Source organism: Tasmannia lanceolata, unplaced genomic scaffold (assembly GCF_043159265.1).
Source record: "Tasmannia lanceolata isolate RefF3 unplaced genomic scaffold, GAP_Taslan_0.1 ptg000019l, whole genome shotgun sequence".
NCBI classification, from domain to species: domain Eukaryota; kingdom Viridiplantae; phylum Streptophyta; class Magnoliopsida; order Canellales; family Winteraceae; genus Tasmannia; species Tasmannia lanceolata.
In genome coordinates this window covers 15,228,426-15,248,512 of record NW_027518696.1, presented here as the reverse complement: position 1 = coordinate 15,248,512, position 20,087 = coordinate 15,228,426, and the positions used below count along the sequence as shown (strand labels likewise).

Here is a 20,087-nt window from a genome sequence, read left to right as displayed (position 1 = left end):
GCGGCAACATTTTTTTTTTGGGGTTTTCTTTGCTAATTGAAAGGGTAAGACAAAGCGTATATCCGAGGATTACTTACCCTAGAGACAAGGAGAGCTAGCAAGGTTGGTATTCCAAAACCCTCTTTCATATATCTTAAACTAGAAGCATGCTAGGATAGAATTTGTGATTTATTTTTATTTTTTCTTATTGTTATTCAAAATATGTTTTTTTCAATCTCTGAGTGTTTTGCACATTAAGAAGTGTAGAAATCTGGAATTTCAAAGAATTTTGACTTCGTTTTGACCGTAATTTGACCTTTTGAACTTTACCCTCAAAGGGGTAAAATTCTAAAGATTGAATTTAAGAAGATGTCAACATAGATCCAAAATCAATGAAAATTTAAACATAATATAATTGTAAGATTTTGAATTAGTACGAATTTCTTTATGAATTCTTGATTTGATTTAAAGGGTTTAAAAATTCATTTAACTCTAGGGGTATTTTTGGAAAAAACCAATTTTCAAAAACTCTATAATGTTTTCAAAAGTGAAATTTGGATGAGATGCAAATTAAATCTAATCTAATCTCCCGTGAATTTTTCAAGATTTTTGGTTTCTGTTGGATATTTGTTTATGATTTTTTACGTAAAATCATGCATGCTGTATTAAATCTGATAAAAATAGTAAATTGCAATGAAAACTTCTGAAAATATTTGTTTGATAATTACTACTGGAATTACATGTTTTCATAAAGTTTAAACTGATTTGGATTTGATTTACTATGTGTTTCTTTGTTAATTCATAATCTGGATGGATATTTGTAAAATCGTAAATTAATAGTAAATCATTTTTAAAATTTATGAAACTTTTACAGTAATCCTTTCTTATTGTAATAAACATACTATAGAAATTTCATATTGTTTTGAATTGATTTGCTATACGTTACTGTGTTAATTCACAATCTGGACAGAAACTTTCAACATTGAAAAACTAATAGCAAACCACATTTAAAATCTATGAAATTTTTATTATAATCTTATATAATTAAGGAGAAGTTACTGTAAAAATTTCATCTTGTTCTGAAAAGATTTGTTATATGTTGATGTGTAAATGTACAATCTGAATTGAAACCTTTTAAAATCCTTGAGTAAATTGAATTAAAATCAAATTGTTTTAAAAATTTCCAGATCATAATATTCCATCACATATTCAATCATTAAATTATCAAAATAGAAACCTTAGGAATCACTGATTTCCTTTGTAAAATCCTGGTGCTGTGATTAGTTTGTATGCTTTATTTTCTCATCACATTTACTCAAACTTAATCTAACAAAACCTGAAGGCATCATAGATTGCGCGAACTTATTGCACACACTTACATCACTTGCATCTAAACCCCTGCATCTCACATGCACACACATCCTATTTTAGGAACCCGGAGTGTTATCTAGCATGGTTGACTGGGATTTCATCACCTGGTGCCTCTGTGCTAGAGAAGCATTCCACCCTTAGCCTAGTACCTTTATGGTACGTAAACGGATCTCTTGTTCACGTACTGATACGCCGGACACTGGTACAGTATATCGAACATGGATTCGCGCTAAGGGAACTCTTGGCCTTACCCCTAGATTAACCCACACATGCATGTAGTATACGAACACATGTGCATCACGTGTGTGAGCCTAGTTTAGGATATCCTACCCATTTGTGTCTAGATTAGGCCGTAGTCCATCTTCCAATGGCTACGATCGGTCCTAGGTACACAAACAAAGTCATGAGTCGAGATCCTCTCTCCACTCCGCTAGATTATGGTTAGGGTTGATGCCTTCAGGTAACACTGATAAAATGTGCGAAGATTAAAAAACTTTTCCTTTGGGGTTAGGATGTAAATCCCATTCATTTCCAAAGATCTCATAGGATTAGTCATTCATGATCCATCCGTTGAAAGCAATCTTATGCTATCTCATTTCATCTTGATCACAGATTTTCAATCTTATATTATCTGATTTGACTCGTGTTTTCATCTCTTTTAGAGAGTCTTTGACTCATTTATCCTTTAGTTGGTGTTAGTGGAGTCTTTGACTCGTGTTTCTTTTCCTTTAGAGAGTCTTTGACTCGTATATCCTTTAGTTGGTGTTAGTAGAGTCTTTGACTCGTGTTTTCACCTCTTTTAGAGAGTCTTTGACTCATTTATCCTTTAGTTGGTGTTAGTAGAGTCTTTGACTCATGTTTCTTTTCCTTTAGAGAGTCTTTGACTCATTTAGCCTTTAGTTGGTGTTAGTAGAGTCTTTGACTCGTGTTTCTTTTCCTTTAGAGAGTCTTTGACTCATATATCCTTTAGTTGGTGTTAGTGGAGTCTTTGACTCGTATTTTCATCTCTTTTAGAGAGTCTTTGACTCATTTATCCTTTAGTTGGTGTTAGTGGAGTCTTTGACTCGTATTTCTTTTCCTTTAGAGAGTCTTTGACTCATATATCCTTTAGTTGGTGTTAGTGGAGTCTTTGACTCGTATTTTCATCTCTTTTAGAGAGTCTTTGACTCATTTATCCTTTAGTTGGTGTTAGTGGAGTCTTTGACTCGTATTTCTTTTCCTTTAGAGAGTCTTTGACTCATATATCCTTTAGTTGGTGTTAGTGGAGTCTTTGACTCGTGTTTTTCATCTCTTTTAGAGAGTCTTTACTCATTAATCCTTTAGTTAATGTTAGTGGAGTCTTTGACTCGTGTTTCTTTTCCTTTAGAGAGTCTTTGACTCATTTATCTTTTAGTTGGTGTCATTGGAGTCTTTGACTCGTGTTTCCGTTTTTAGAGAGTCTTTGACTCATCTGTTTTATTTGCAGTATTATTAGAGAGTCTTTGACTTCGTTATCTCATTTCAGTGTTATCAGTTGCTCTTATTAGAGAGTCTTTGACTCGTTTATCCTTTAGTCGCTTTTATTAGAGAGTCTTTGACTCATTTATTCTCCAGTTACTGTCATTAGAGAGTCTTTGACTCATTTGCTCTTATAATAGTATTATTAGAGCATAGTTGATTTGCCGTAAGTGTTTGATAGGTAGAGAGTTCGTTCCGAACTACGTTGGCTTGATCCTCTTCCACGAGGTACGTAGTGCAGCTTGGGATCCACATCCCAAGTCCAGCCAAACTTTTAAAAATAAACATTTCAAACCTTTAAAAATAAAAATTTTAAATCTTTCAAAGTTACAAAAATATTCAAACCATTTTCAAAAAGATCTTCCTCTAGAGTTAGGAGTATGTCCTAGCTGTTTAGGTTGTGTTCTAGAGTTAGGAGTTTGTCTTGATTTGTATTGATATGGTATGTCCTGTCGTGTGAGTGTCCCTAGAGTTAGGAGGCCTCGAGTCGATCGGTTAGACATTTAGTCGAACCGATGGCTAGACTAGGCATATAGTCATCCCGTGGTTTTCATTAGGTTGCACGGCCTAGTTACACATAGGATTGTAGGAACCACCTGCATTAACTTAAGGCTAATCAATCTGCATTTAGTTAGGGCATATAGGATGTCCTAAAATCCACCATTCATTGGAATTTAAATAATAGTTCAAGAAGCTTTAATAACTAGTCCGGTCTTTTAGATCGAGTCTAGGATAGAGGTCTAGGTGTCTTAGGCATCATAATTTTGAATAGGGCATCGAACTACGTGGGCTCCGATTCTTCCCGAGGCCGGGATACGTAGTGCAGCTAGGATGGATGGCCATTCTGGTCCGAGTCCAGTCTTGCATTAGAGTTAGGCATGTCACCCATAACCTAGCTTTGCTTAGGTGACACATTTTCATTTTATGTGTTTATTTCTTCATTCTCAGGAAATGCATGCTTAGGTAGACGATTCCTGAGGATTGTTCCCATTTCATATGATTTTTACCCGAACTTTTTTGGAGTTAATGAAAATGGCATAAGAGACCAAGTGCTTGCACTCGGACGAATTGGGGGTGCTCTCAGACCTTCCCCATTCGTAACCAGGCACGAACCCATATATATTTCTGGTTATCCATTGCACAGAGGATTTGATTTTAGGGTTCCATGGCCTATCCATGGATGGCGACTCTGAGTTCTTTTTAGGTACATCTCGGTTTCGAGCCCTGGCTCCTGATCAGGATGTATCTCATTCGTTTTGTATCGCCACTCGTGCTATGCTGTGAGGGTGGCATCCGTTTCGAGAGTTCCTTGGCAGAGCTCTCCTTCACATTGTGGAGATCTTAGAGGATTGCTGTGGGGACCTCGCGTCCCTCGCCGCACTCGTCCTCTCTCGGATCGGGGTCCACAGATTATGGTTCCTCAAATGGGGTAGGAGAAGTACCCTTGGAGGGTGCAGCAAATCCAAAGATTGTGCTCAAGTTGAAAGGCATGGGTTTTCAGCTACAAAGAAGGGGTTATTAGTACCTAAGGGGGGCTTCTCAAGGGCAACAGAGGGGACCTATGGATGGTATTAGAGAAGGGATTATGGGCCCTCAAATGGGGTAGAAGAAGTACCCTTGGAGGGTCCATCAAATCCAGAAGATGGTCCTGAAGTTCAAAGTCATGGGTTTTCAGCTACAAAGAAGGGGTTATTAGTACCTAAGGGGGGCTTCTCAAGGGCAACAGAGGGGACCTATGGATGGTATTAGAGAAGGGATTATGGGCCCTCAAATGGGGTAGAAGAAGTACCCTCGGAGGGTCCATCAAATCCAGAAGAAGGTCCTCAAGTTCAAAGGCATGGGTTTTTAGCTACAAAGAAGGGGTTATTAGTACCTAAGGGGGGCTTCTCAAGGCCAATAGAGGGGACCTATGGATGGTATTAGAGAAGGGATTATGGGCCCTCAAATGGGGTAGGAGAAGTACCCTTGGAGGGTGCAGCAAATCCAAAGATGGTGCTCAAGTTGAAAGGCATGGGTTTTCAGCTACAAAGAAGGGGTTATTAGTACCTAAGTGGGGCTTCTCAAGGGCAACAAAGGGGACCTATGGATGGTATTAGAGAAGGGATTATGGGCCCTCAAATGGGGTAGAAGAAGTACCTTCGGAGGGTCCATCAAATCCAGAAGATGGTCCTGAAGTTCAAAGTCATGGGTTTTCAGCTACAAAAAGGGGTTACTAGTACCTAAGGGGGGCTTCTCAAGGTCAATAGAGGGGACCTATGGATGGTATTAGAGAAGGGATTATGGGCCCTCAAATGGGGTACGAGAAGTACCATTGGAGGGTGCAGCAAATCCAAAGATGGTGCTCAAGTTGAAAGGCATGGGTTTTCAGTTACAAAGAAGGGGTTATTAGTACCTAAGGGGGGCTTCTCAAGGGCAACCGAGGGGAGCTATGCATGGTATTAGAGAAGGGATTATGGGCACTCAAATGGGGTAGAAGAAGTACCCTTGGAGGGTCCATCAAATTCAGAAGAAAGTCCTGAAGTTGAAAGTCATGGGTTTTCAGCTACAAAAAAGGGGGTTATTAGTACCTAAGGGGGGCTTCTCAAGGGCAATAGAGGGGAGCTATGCATGGTATTAGAGAAGGGATTATGGGCCCTCAAATGGGGTAGAAGAAGTACCCTTGGAGGGTCCATCAAATCCAGAAGATGGTCGTCAAGTTGAAAGGCATGGGTTTTCAGCTACAAAAAAGGGGTTAATAGTACCTAGAAGAAGTCGCCATAGAGGGGCCATCAACTGCCCAACATGGTCCCCAAGTTCACAGAAAAGGGTTTCCAGCTACTAGTACCAAAAGAGGGTTTTCAAGGCCAATATAGGGGAGCTCTACATAGTTTTCAAGAAGGTGTTTTTGAAATCCCATTTCTCCACTCCACAAATTGTAAAATTAAAAGCCTAGCATTAACATATGTACATGAAACGAAATTGCATTTCTCCATTCCACAAATTAACGTCAAAAATTAAACCCTAGCATCAACAAATACCGTAGCATGCAACTCTATTTTACTCTGTAGGTGGATACGCATATATGAAATGAAATCACATCTCTCCATTTCACAAATTAATATACAAAATAAAACCCCGGAATAAATAAACAGCAGAACGTTTCTCCATTTCACAAATTAATGTAAAACATAAAACCCTAGCAGCAACAAACAACATTTAAAAGCATTTACAACTATTTTACTCTGTAGGAGGAAATGCAGTAACTGACATGTATATGAACTGAAAAAAATAAAAAACATATAGCATGAAAAAGGATCCCCCCCCCTTTTGCATCTCTCTCAACCTGATTTTCCTCTTCAAAAATAAATAAAAATGAGATTGAATAAAGGAAGGGAAGGAAACGACATACCAGGTAGGGTTTCCTTCAAATGCGAGGTTTGATACGTACTTCACCTTGGTCGAGATCGCCGTCGAGATCGCCGGAGTGATTGCCGTAGAGATCGCCGGAGGGAGGAGAGGACGAAAAAAATTTAACAGAGACGAGAGGAGAGAAGAGGGAAAACGTAAATGTCTTTTTTTTAATTTTTCTAAGTCATTTCACTGTTTCTGCCAGAGGGGCATTTTCGTCATTCGAAATTTCGAAATCCAAATTTTGACCCCCTTCTGTCATTTCCAACAAACACTTGACCCCTCTGATATTATGTCTTTTATTAGCCCCCCCCTGTGTCAAATTTCCTTTTTTTAATCAGGGGCATCATTTTCAAGGTAGAAATTAGAACATAAAGAAGTACATAATCCTAGTCAAACTAGGTAGAGTGATATGATATTCTCTTCCTCATTGAATATATTCACCCATGTAAATCTACAACTCAATATGGGACTCCCATATTTGTTTATTTTCCTTGTATACCTTGGGCTTCCCAATACCTGTATTCTAGTAATATATATTATATATTGGAACACATCCCATGCAAGAATGGTCGAGACCCATCTACCCTATCTTTCAAACTTTACATATAAAATGCGAACTTAGTTACCCAGCTTTAGACCACCACAAAATTTTAATACTAAATAATAACGTAATATGGCAAAGACATGAGGCGGACAATGCTGACATTTATGATTTTAATATTAAATCAACTAATAAGACAAAGAGATGCAGTGGAAAATGCTTAAACTTATGATTAATTGTCAATACCAATTTGTATTCTCGAGAACCGGGTTTGCATGGAGAAGCGTTTTGGCCCCAATTAGATGAAGTCCGTAGATGGATCCATATACAAATGTGTGTGTGTGTGTGAGAGAGAGAGTCAATACCAAATGGATTAATACTATTAGATCTTAGATTGCATGGAAATTGGGTTCCATTGAGATTCTTTTAGCTCTTTGGATAAATTCCCATACCTGCATTGCACTGTAGCTCTAGATTCTCACCATGGACAACACTTACACTTTCCATTTGGTTGCCATTCCATTCCCTGCCCGAGGTTTCATCAACTCAATGTTGAACACTTGCAAGCTTCTTTCCTCCAAAGCCCTTCTCATCTCCTTGGTAGTCACCGAAGAGTGGCTCGGCTTAATCGGCTCAGAGCCAAGACCGCCCAACATCCGGCTCTGCTCGATCCCCAACGTTCTCCCCTCAATCGACAGCAATGACTACTTTGAAGCCGTCATTACTAAGATGAAGTCACCGGTAGAGCAGCTTCTAGATCGGTTTGAGCCGCCGGTTAGCTACATTATAGCTGACACTTACCTATTTTGGGCTGTTCATTTAGGTGAGAAGAGGAATATTCCGGTAGCATCGCTTTGGACGATGTCGCCATCGGTGTTTACTGTGTTTCACCATTTTGACCTCCTTGTGGCCAAGGGCCACTTCCCTGTCCATGACTTGTCTGGTACGTAGCTCTTGGTTAATGGTTGATTATTGTAGAATGCTAAATCTAGCTATGACATGCACATTTGCCATTAGATGCATTTGTGTAGCCATCCTCGTATCATATACATTGGTCCTGGTGTTTCTGTTGCGACCAGAGTAGAACTCACCCTTGAAAAAGCTAGCGGTTAAGGGGTGGGCCTATGAGCTTGTAGAGTCTCAGGAGTGACTGTACAGGCGGTCAAGACTCTTGGAAAAGGCAATATAACCGCCTGTATATGTTACACTGGTGATAATAAATCCCCTTTATCCTCCAGTGAAGGCTAGTGCAGCGGTCAACAGTGCCACTATATTCATTTAAAAAAAAAAAAATTCTCGCTCGTATGGTTTATGTATAAACAAATGACTATCACTCCACTCCTTTGATATGGGGCAAAAGCTTCTTGTCCTTTTGTTTTTTATGAAATGGAAAAATTGTTTTGTACACGGAGCACCGGGCCCAAGCTTCTTGTCCTTTTGTTTTTAATTGTCATTGTCAGAGATTTTTGGGAATTGTAAATAACTTTTTAACAGTGCCTTTGACAGTAAAAGACAAGAAGCTTTCGCCACATATTAAAAGTAGAGTGCTAAAATCATTTCCCTTCTGGAAAAAGCCATTTTGTTGATCACTTTTTCAGAGAGAAGTCGAGAACTACCAACATTAAATGAAATAGTACAAAATCTGTTAAAAGGTAGCTGTTCCATGACAAATCGATAACTTGGTGTAAGCACGTGATTTTTTTTTAAAAACAACAAAAATGCCCTTGTTTCCCTTCAAATTACCAACTTTGCCACTCTCATTTAAGTGTCCTAAAATTTACAAAAGAGTGCCACCGAACCCTTAAAAATGGAATTCTTCCCTTTCCAAATGTGTTTTCTTCCCCCAAAAGCAAAATTTCAACCATGGATATCCTTTAACCTATCCAATATCCGATCAATCTTGCCAAAAATACATTCTTACCTTGCCTTGCTCATGATTCCCTCTCTCAACGGTCATTTTAAGGTCGATTTCTTCCCTAAAAGAACCCTTATCTTCTCCCATGCCAATACACACAACCAAGGAAGATGATCTGCGACCTACAACAGCTATTTTTTTTATTTTTTGCCCATTTTCCTTCTATAAAAACCCCTCAACGTCCTCTCTAACCACAACAACATTCCACACAAAAATCACAGCAACAAGCTCTTCTCTCTTCAAGCAATCTCTTCACTTTTCTTCATTTTCTCGCCATTTTTAACGCTGGGGCAGCGGCTTTAACGCCTTCTCTGAGTCATCAAACAGGGTCATTCGACCCACCACTCCAATCTCCTCTTCACCCAAACACGAAGAAGAAGACGCTTCGGCATTCTTCTCTACAATCGGGGAAGGCCTAAACTTTTTTTTATTTTCTCTCAAACACCATCTTGCTTTTATGTGATTTGTCTTTCTCACAATTATCTAGATACAGCACTCTGAAAATTATTATTATTAGCATTAATACCTTATAGCTCTTCTTTCGGTAGATCTCTTAGCACCCACTCTTATTCTATTTAACAGACATATTCACCTAGCTTATCATTGTTGGCATCATCCATTTATGCTTAAATTGTCATTACTTACATTGCTGAGATTAATATATACCAACAGATTCAGTTGAATGACTGTTTATCTGCATTAGAACTCAACTCATTTACATCTTTTCACCAACTATCTAATGTCGGATCATTTATAAAGTATCTCTTCACCAATTATCTAACATTGATTTTAAAACCCCAATTCAAATTAAAAAAAAAATCTTCTAGTTTTCAGTTGGCAGGCCTGGTCTCTCCCACACTCCTGATTATTCAATCATTTTATTATTTTATTCTGCTATTTGTTCAAAAAATACTTATTCCTATCCCTATATAACTTCATTAACACATCACTGGCAGGTCCTTTCACCATGCCTGGCATACCTAATGATAGTTTCATCTCAAATGTTACCCAATCCACAAACAACATGCCCAATGATCAACTTCAAAAGTTCATTAAAAACGTCATCGCCGAACAACTTGCAAACAACACTAACGACCCTCAATTCAAATCAATTCACGATCTTTGTTCTCCTCCCTACCCCAATCTATCACATCCGTGCCATTCCCACCAAATTTTTTACTTCCTCAATTTACTTTATATGATGGCACTGGAAACCCTTGTCACCACCTAAAGTCATTTTTAATCAAATGCATGACCATACAACATAACGATGCACTCCTCCTACAGGTTCACAAATCTAATGATCTCGCTTTCAACTGGTTCACAAATCTCCCTAGTCAATCAATAACCTCTTTTCTTCAATTAGCACAACTTTTCACCAACCACTTTGCCTATAATATAGACACTGAAATCACACTTGATGATCTCTTAAATACGAAGCAAAGACACGACGAACCATTTTTCAAATTTTATTCTAGGTGGCGATCACTAGCAAACCAATTACCAGGCCACTTTTCTGATTCATTTCTTATTTCTACATTTATTCGCTCTTTTATGCCCGAATTTCACTTTCAACTCTCAATCCTTTGTCTCTCTTCTTTTAATAAGGTCATCCAACATGGGACTGCTATTCAAAAAGCCCTTGAAACTAATGGGGCATTTCCTTTTAAAACCAATATAGATCATTCTCCTAAAATGCCTTCTCAATCACATGCAATTAATAGCATATGCCACCAAACTTTATATAAGCCTAACCTAATGCCAAAGGAAAAACCACCTCTTAAGCCACTCAATATTAACTACACGGATCTTTTTCACATATTATTATCTCACAACATGATCCAACATCCAAAACTTAAACCTAATGCACCTAAGCATAAAAACTACCTAGAAAATCAATATTGTCAATTTCACAAAACATCTGGACACTTGATAGAAAACTGCATTTCCTTCAAATACTTCGTACAAGACTTAATTACTACAAACAAACTCTTCATCGACCTAAGCACCTCCCCCACTCCTACCCATCCCATTCCTAACCAACAATCCGAATTAGGCACACAATCAACATCAGTTAACACCTTGCGAACCTATCACCCAAATACACATTCACAATCACAACCCTCGTTTATGTCTCAACCTTGCCCTCCACAACCAATGCAAGCTACTCATGCCCAAAACTAATAGAATTTCCCTCCTGCGTCTACTGCAATCCTCCTCAACCCATAGATCAACCTTCAATGACATACTCTCAAATACCTTTGTTTCCCCTAGTATCACACCATCCGATCTAAAACATATTACACTTTTTTCTTTACATTATCCCCTTCGCCCTGCGATTAATTGCATCCAAGTTGTGTCACAGCAAAAACCGCATACACCCATTCCTATATCTACTTCTACTTCCTCACCATCTACTACTTCTACTAATAAACATGGCCATAAACTAAGTGAAAATAAGAAAACACACCACTCACAGCTTTTGTCCACTCATTCAAACCACTCACATTCCCCACAAAAGCACCCTCAATCCACCTTTAAACACACATCCAAAACAATTATTTCACCCTCGCACAATTCAAAATCTCTTAAAACTATGTCCCAAAATACTCACAAAAATAAACAATCACAAACAAGATCGAGCTACAACTACACTTCCACAGGTTATCACTTTTGACATGATTTTCTTTTCCACCATATCATATTTCATATCCATTTCCATTTCCACAGTTTCCTTTTCACCCTTTACATACACATATGCTATATCACATGAGTCACCCCTATGCTTATAGTAGTACATTTTGATGTCACTTATCATTCATATTACCTCTATTTAGCACATTAGATATTACTCACACATGTTTGATATTTAACATCGCTTATATTCTAATGGAATTACACACTATCATGTTTCCTCTGGTAAATAGAGTCATATTTCTAAATCCATTTTGCATCAATACACTTCTTTTCCGTGTACAACTCATTTTTCACTGGGGCAACCCACCCTTTTTTATGTACAGGTGCACAAAGCTCCTCACTTTGCTATTACAATACAGCATCCAAATTTCACCTTGCTAATTTTGCTTTCACTTGCATCATTTTCTAAAATTGCATCTTTCGCATTTACGGCGAGTCGGATAACTAGAGATAGCTTTTATAGCTATTCTCGCATATCAACCTTGCCATATCAAAATGAAGACTATACAGATGACGTTGTACATTGCTGCTCCAATTTTTCTCTTCATTTTAATTTACTTTGTCCTTCTTTTTATTTTACTCTTCCTTTTCTACCACATTTTTCTTCTTCGCGCCTATCTTCTTGGTTTCCCCATGTCTTCACATGGGGCAACCAAGAGGGGCAACTAATAGGCGTCCATTTTCCCTTAACCATCATTTCTAAAACTAGGAACTCCATTTCGTAAACATTCACTTCTTTGCCACTTGTCGCATGCAAACAAGTGACAAAGAGTGGCAAATGTAAGCAAGTGATTTTTTTAAAAAACAATAAAAATGCCCTTGTTTCCCTTCAAATTACCAACTTTGCCACTCTCATTTAAGTGTCCAAAAACCCCAAAAACCCATAAAATTTACAAAAGAGTGCCACCCTTAAAAATGGGATTCTTCCCTTTCCAAATTTGTTTTCTTCCCCAAAAGCAAAATTTCCAAAATTCCAACCATGGATATCCTTTAACCTACCCAATATCCATTCAATCTAGCCAAAAATACATTCTTACCTTGCCTTGCTCATGATTCCCTCTCTCAACGGTCATTTTAAGGTCAATTTCTTCTCTAAAAGAACCCTTATCTTCGCCCATTGCCAATACACACAACCAAGGAAGAAGATCTACGACCTACAACGGCTATTTTTTTATTTTTTGCCCATTTTCCATCTATAAAAACCCCTCAAGGTCCTCTATAAGCACAACAACATTCCACACAAAAATCACAACAACAAGCTCTTCTCTCTTCAAGCAATCTCTTCACTTTTCTTCATTTTTTCGCCATTTTTAACGCTGGGGCAGCGGCTTTAACGCCATCTCTGAGTCATCAAACAGGGTCATTTGACCCACCACTCCAATCTCCTCTTCACCCAAGCACGAAGAAGAAGACGCTTCGGCATTCTTCTCTACAATCGGGGAAGGCCTAAACTTTTTTTAATTTTCTATCAAACACCATCTTGCTTTTATGTGATTTGTCTCTCTCGCAATTATCTAGATACAGCACTCTGAAAATTAATATTATTAGCATTAATACCTTATAGCTCTTCTTTCGGTAGATCTCTTAGCACCCACTCTTATTCTATTTAACAGACATATTCACCTAGCTTATCATTGTTGGGATCATCCATTTATGCTTAAATTGTCATTACTTACATTGCTGGGATTAATATATACCAACAGATTCAGTTGAATGATTGTTTATGTGCATTAGAACTCAACTCATTTACATCTTTTCACCAACTATCTAATATCGGATCATTTATAAAGTATCTCTTCACCAATTATCTAACATTGATTTTAAAATCCCAATTCAAATAAAAAATAAAAAAAATCTTCTAGTTTTCACTTGGTTTTAGTATGACAGTAAAATTAAACAATACAAAACGACTTGCATTTGGAAAATTTTCAATCGATAAGGTTACACATAAGTAGTAAATGATAACTAATTAACACTAGAAAATGGAAAGTGCGTACTTTTACTTTGATTTTCCCACTTTACCCGCATCCAAACTGACCCTTGATCATCTTTCAAATAGGCAATCGGCCACCACCCACGCCGGTGGGGCTTGCCATCTTGCAAGGGGAACCTCCTTGCAGGCCTTGTTAAATGGGTTCGATTGGACTTGTTATGGGAATTTTAAATCAATTGAAAGTGTTTTGAGCGGTATTGTGTAATGATGTAAACAGACACTTCAAATATGGGTCGGCCAAAAGATTTAAGTTGAAACATCTAGGGGTATCTTCTAATGCATAAGAGAACAAATTATTTTTTTTAAAATATTCATTTCGGTCTTGATGCTTTAAAACGTTAAGAAATGACCAACTAGTCATCATCATATACACAACCACAAGATAACTAGTAAAAGTTAACGCAGGAACAAAGTGAGGTATATACAAGTTGTTATGTATCCATATATATCTCTATGCTCTAAAAAAATGAACATCCTTTGCAATCTATTGTAAACTTATTATACAATTCAAACTCAATAAACATTTTATCGAGTGTGAGAATTAACATCTGGTTTTTTCTATCCTGACAACTAGAATAATGCAAGCGAGATTGCGAAATAGCAGAAGGATGGAAGATTCTGACTACAAACTGTCTCAAAAGCGATCTCTGATCCACCACGGTTTCAAGAAACTAAAAGAAACGAAAAGAGAAGCAAATGTTGTGGCTAGGGCACATCAAATACTTCCTATATAAAATTAAATTCTCCAAGTTTTTGATTTAAAAATTAAATTGTCCAAATCCTCAGAGTCAGGTTATAAGGAGATATAAACATTAGCTAAAAATAAAGAAAGACTGAAATATACATGAAGCTAAAAAGGTGTAAATCCCTCCTATCAAATGACTTTAGATTGACAATCTGTGACTGCCTAGACATCGAATGTTAGCAAGTAGATATTGATAGATAATTCGTCTCAGAAGCCCCAAATTGATATAAAATTTGTTATGATCAGATGGTGAGATAAAAAGTTGAAAATTTATGGCCAAGTTAATGTTCACCTAGATATCGCAGAATCGTCCCTGTAGCTTCTCGCTTCTCAAAGGTTGTTTTTTAAGGCCATGAATCTCTGTATAATCATCCACCATGACCCACACTACATCATAGCGGAATGCCCAAGAGGACGCTAGGACCAAAACGGCTTCTGACTATGTCCACTACATGCGGACCAAACATGAGCACAGTTAGAGGCCATCCCGGCCAGGGTGTCCTCCCAAGGAATCCTTATATCATTTTGCTAAAATTCATTATATCTAGTGAATTACAAGAACATGTTCATGTCATTCATGTCCCGCATTTTGGTTAAGTATTTATACGTAATTATGTCCATCAAGTCTGTAAGAATTGTTGAATCTTTCTCTTAACTTGCTGTAGAAAGAGGAGATGAGCTTGTTGACTACATACCCGGACTAGCCTCGGTTCGATTGGCCGATCTCTACATAGATATCCACTACTCTTCTTATGGGAAGGATGACAATGACCTAAGGCGAAAATTGGAAGCCTTCTCTTGTGTTACCAGAGCACAATGCATCCTCTTCACTTCGTTCTATGAGCTCGAGGCCAATGGCATCGACACTCTAAGGAAAAACCTTTCACCACCCATCTACACCGTAGGCCCTTCCATCCCTTACATGACACTACACGAAAATTTGGCCGATCCAAACAGCATGGACTACTATAATTGGCTAGATTCCCAACCCGAAAACTCGATCTTGTACATATCTTTCGGCAGCTTCTTAACAGTTGCGATCAAACAGATGGAGGAATTTGCAAAAGGGTTGTGCTCTAGCGGGACCCGATTCTTGTGGGTCATGCGCGAGGAGGCGGACGCCTCGCAATTGAGAGATTTGTGTGGTGAGATGGGGATGGTTGTGCCATGGTGTGAGCAATTGAAGGTTCTTTGCCATTCTTCTGTTGGGGGCTTCTTAACTCACTGTGGATGGAATTCTGCTCTAGAGGCTGTGTTTGCAGGGGTACCCATGCTTACTTTCCCCCTGTATTATGATCAATTCACTGACTGCAAGCTAATAGTGGAAGATTGGAAAGTGGGTATTAGGATGAAGAGAGAAGTGAGTGTGGAAAATTTTATCAAGAGAGGAGAAATTTCTCAGTTTGTAGAGAGATTGATGGACTTAGATGGAGATGAAAGTAAAGAGCTAAGGAAAAGAGCTAAAGAGCTCCAAGAGGTTTGCAAAAGAGCAATAGGAAAGGGTGGATCATCTTATACTGATCTTGATGCTTTTTCCAGAGATATTGAGCAAAGTCTTAGCCATAAGGCCAAAGGTCAGTGACTTGGTTTTATTGGCTTAATCAAATAAGCTACTGATGGTTCAAACCAATGAATTTGATCGTAGTGTGCATTAAAATGTATTTGATATTCATTGGATTCTGATACTTGTGTGTACTTTTGAAACCTGCCTAACTACTTCTTTATGTTCACTGAAGTTTATGTTTCACAAGCATTTTTCTTAATTTAATTAGTATATATTACTAATAAAAAAGAGAGCAATTAGTTCAAAAGTGTAGTACAACCTGGTTAAGTGATGCAAAGCACGCGATCGTCGGATGGAGTGCTTCATGGCGTAGATGGATCACTCAAGGCCTACAACTAGTTCTATTTTAGGAACTCTCACACATTCACATAGTCTCGCATATTTTCCTTTCCACATCATGATAAATTTTCTTCTAGTAGAAAGCTAATATTAGATCAGTAGGCTTATTCTTAGAATGTTTCTTTTATATCCATATTTTGGAACTATATCCATATTTAAATGATGCAATCATTGCTGGAGAGTAACTTTTTTTTTTTTTTTAAATTTTTTTATAAAGATAATATTGTTAATAAATAAATAAGATTACAAGTTCACTTCGTGGTAAAGACAGCCTCATATGCAAGTGTTAGAAGATTACGATTTGGCAAGGCGGTCAGCCAAATCGTTGGTATTTTGTATGAGAGAAAAAGAAAAACAACCACATGCACAAAGATCCTTTATCTCATCTAATAGATTTGGAAAGTCTCCATGGACCAATGTTAATCCATTTCTACTTCTAAGCTCCCCTTCATCTCTATGTTATTACCAACATGGTTTGCCTGATAATCATTGAGAATGAAGGGCTAAGACCATCCCAATAGGATGCAAGTGGGATCAACTGATGCTTTACAGAGGATCATTACCCTATATACACACACCACAACAAAAGAAGGTGCAAATATCATTTACCTTTACAAAGAAGAAAGATCTTATTCTAACACAAATTTATTTGATTTGGAGATTTTCATTATTGGGTTCTATATGATGAACATAAAACACAAACAAGCATCAACTACAATAAATAGCAATGACAAAGAAGTTGTCATTTGTTGGTGGGTACTGCAAGCACTTTTTTCCGAAGACCACGGAAGATAACAAGCATTTGATCATGAGGTAGAATGCTCTCTTTGATAACAGGAACCTTGATAAAATTCTCCCTCCATGCGTAGAGAGATGGAAACTTCTGTTCAAAGAGAAGATTCATCTCCGCAATTTCATCAAAGACAGGGAGCCAATAAGCAATAACACCAGCAACCAAATCCACAAACCCGATGGTCTCTCCGCCAAAGAATTTCTTCCCTTTGATCTCTTCATCTAGAGTTTTCAGTGCCTCCCGTGTTGACTCCAACGCTTTCTCTCGCTCTTCACCTTGTGAATAGAATGCTGTTCGCCCGTTAGTGAAGCACTACATCAAGAGAAACAACTAATGAAATACAACTATATAAGAAAGTGTAAAAGAGGCCATGTTGGCGAGATTGAGGAGTGCAAAGTGTGGCATAAAGAGATCTTTAAGGGCATTTTTTTTATTGTTCTTGTGATTAACACTCTATTTGGTTGCCTCACTTGGCAAGGAAAGAGGTAGAAAGTGGTGACTTTAATTGCTTTGTTTTCTCACTCGAGAGTGCAACCAGATAACTAAGAAAAGTCCCCACTTTCCATGCTCTTTCCATTGCAAGTGAGTCAACCAAATGGAGGATGAAAGTTAAGCTCTGTTTGGATGCAGATGGTTAGAATCAATGAATCATCGAAACTCGAATCACGGCGGGCTTTTGCATGTGAGAAGCCACACACGTTGATTTTTTGGCAGATTTTGTCTTATTCATCTAAGGTGTGTCTGTTCTTAGATGCAAAAGATGGCCCGAAGTGCCTAGCAACTGTGCAAGAAGATAAGAAAGAGCATTCGCCACCAATGAAATGACTAAAATGCCCTTACTCTAGGAATAATTATTCTTGATAAAAAAATAGTTAGCATATCTAGCCAAGGATTTGACCATTTCCTGATCGAGCATCTCAGTACAGTCAATACGGTTTTGGAGGAGAGTTTAACCAGAAAAATAGTGGTTAGTTTGCCGGAAAAAATTAGGGCGATGATAAATTCGCACCCCTTAAGGATAATTCGCACCCCTTTAAAGGAGGGTATGTGACGGACTTTAATGCTTTTTTAATGCTTCCCGGGAGTTATGTGGGAGAAAAAAATACCCTGGGAGATAGGTGGGAAAAAAAGAGTCCTGGAAGTATCCTGGTAAAATAAAAATCCCATGTTTGGTTATGTGGGAGAAAAAAATACCCTGGGAGATATGGTGGGAGAAAAAAAAACCTTTGTTTGGTTGCTTGAACTGTTGGGTAGAAAAAAATTCTTCTCAAGCTTATTTTTGGTTCCTGAGTTTATTTTTGTTCCTGGGGTTATCTTGGGATGGGATGAAAAGGCAATCATTACAAAAGTGGGATTAAAAAATTCACCCCACAAGTAATCATTACAAGAGTGGGATTAAAATAAACCTAGTGCTAAAAGGCAACCAAACATGGGATGGAACCAAAATTTAACTTACTCTCCCACAAAACTCTCAGGCACAAAAAAAACCCGGCAACCAAACAGAGCATAAGGGGTGCAAATTATCCTACCGGGGGTGCGAATTTTTCGTCGCCCAAAAATTAATCCGACCAACTTTTGCTAAAGGGACTCCCCTCTGACGTTGTATTGGTCGTGTTAGCGTTCATCAACTCTGATGAAGGGCTTTAGTAGGGATGGCATTTGTTTGAAAAAAGTAACCATTAATGGGTAATTTTTTTTCATTTTTACTTTTTTATCTAGCGTGCAATTTGGGTCGAGTCAGGTTGAGCTTTTGCTAAAAAATGAAATGAAATCATCTCCAAGACCCCATTTTATGGTAAAAGCTCAACCAAAATTCCCAAAAAATCAACCCAAATTATGGGCCCTATTCTAGTCACCCATCTGCCTCCCTAATTTTGCTTTGTCAAATCTAAAGTAGAACAACTTTTTGTCCCAATTGGGTGTCAACTTGGGTAATTCTCAACAACCCACTTGGATTTTTGTTGCAATTTTGCCAAAATTCCACTCAAAATCCAAGAAGGTTGCACACCAAAAAATAGGAAGAAAAAAATGTATAAAACAATTACCTTCTCATCAATAAATTTAGCCCAAAAGCGAGCCAGGGCCTTCTCGTGGGGATCTTCAGGCAGCAACGGATTCTCTTTCCATGTTTCCTCTATGTATTCAAGGATTACGGACGACTCCGCAATCGGTTTTCCATTGTGCAAGAGCACCGGAATCTGTTTGTGCACAGGATTGTTCTTCAAAAGCAATGGACTCTTGTTGGCGAGATCTTCTTCAACATATTCATATTCAATCCCCTTGAGCTTCAAAGCCCATTCAACTCTACGTGAGAAAGGGCTTGGGGAAATTCCAAGCAACTTCAATTCTCCCATTTTAATGAGATTTTATATGGTCGAAGCCCTTCCACTGCTCCATCAATTTATAGTGGGGCATGGCGGCTTCTCTCTATTTGAGATGTGAATATTCAAAGGCATTGAGAGACTATTATTCACGTAGTAGGTGCAGTTTAGAATTTAGACAGTTTGCTGGGGAACATTCATGTGGCTGTTCACAAAGAAGTAAAGGGCATTGAGAGACTTCAAAAAGTCATGCCTTCTCTTGACATCATTGCATGCGTAACTTCGCAGGGTGCCTTTGTCTTTCTTTTTCCCATATCCTAGAAGTGCCAATGATCTAGCAGATAGATTGGCTAAGTCCGGGACTTTGAGGGACTTAGTTTACTGGGTTTTCTCTTTTCATTTATGTGAATCTCACTACAAGAAAAAGGGCATTCACCAACGTTCGTCATGTGTAACGTCCCTAATAATAGTACATGCACCGACGTTCACTGAAGGAATGACGGTGAAGGGTGACTAACCACTCCCGCCCAAAAAAATACGCCTTAATAATTTATCGACGTTCCTGTAACGTCACTGAAAGTGATTATTTACCGACGTTTTACGATTAAAACGTCGTTAGATGTCTGTTCAAATAGAAGAGGAATTACCGACTTTCTCAAGCGTCGCTGGTTTGGTAAAACACCGGCATGATTCTTTGAACATCGATGAGGGCAGAGATAAAATATTCAGGAGACGAAAAAATGAAGCCGATCGCGCGGGGAAGAAAAACCTAAGCGTTTATCGATTCTTTCGTGCCCTAAAAAAGTGAAGAGCCCTAAAATCTCCATTTTCTTCCCTAAAATTTTCGATTTTGGTTGGTTTCTTCCCAAAAACTTTTGGGATTTGCTTCCCTAGACCAGAAACTTTGGTTCTTTCTTTACCTAAACCAGAAACTTTGTGGAT

The 20,087-nt window shown here is 38.2% G+C and overlaps 1 protein-coding gene and 1 pseudogene across 1 annotated transcript; one reads left to right on the top strand and one right to left on the bottom strand.

Annotated features, from left to right (window-relative positions):
• The first annotated feature begins 7,261 nt into the window (after window positions 1-7,261).
• On the top strand, window positions 7,262-15,858 carry LOC143852347 (UDP-glycosyltransferase 87A1 pseudogene; annotated as a pseudogene).
• A 757-nt stretch (window positions 15,859-16,615) lies between these two features.
• LOC143852736 (putative glutathione S-transferase) lies at window positions 16,616-19,326 on the bottom strand. Its single transcript, XM_077362308.1, has 2 exons — window positions 18,870-19,326; window positions 16,616-17,136 (listed from the first exon to the last, which is right to left on the bottom strand). The coding sequence occupies exons 1-2, from the start codon at window positions 19,176-19,178 to the stop codon at window positions 16,774-16,776; spliced, it is 672 nt and encodes a 223-aa protein (XP_077218423.1). The 5' UTR covers window positions 19,179-19,326; the 3' UTR covers window positions 16,616-16,773.
• Window positions 19,327-20,087: the final 761 nt, after the last annotated feature.

What these genes read in the sequence shown, in the direction of transcription:
- LOC143852736 (XM_077362308.1), bottom strand. Translation starts at nt 19,178, where the DNA reads ATGGGAGAATTGAAGTTGCTTGGAATTTCCCCAAGCCCTTTCTCACGT. An exon ending in CTAAATTTATTGATGAGAAG is followed by an intron (nt 17,137 to 18,869) that starts GTAATTGTTTTA and finishes CTCTTGATGTAG; the next exon opens with TGCTTCACTAACGGGCGAAC.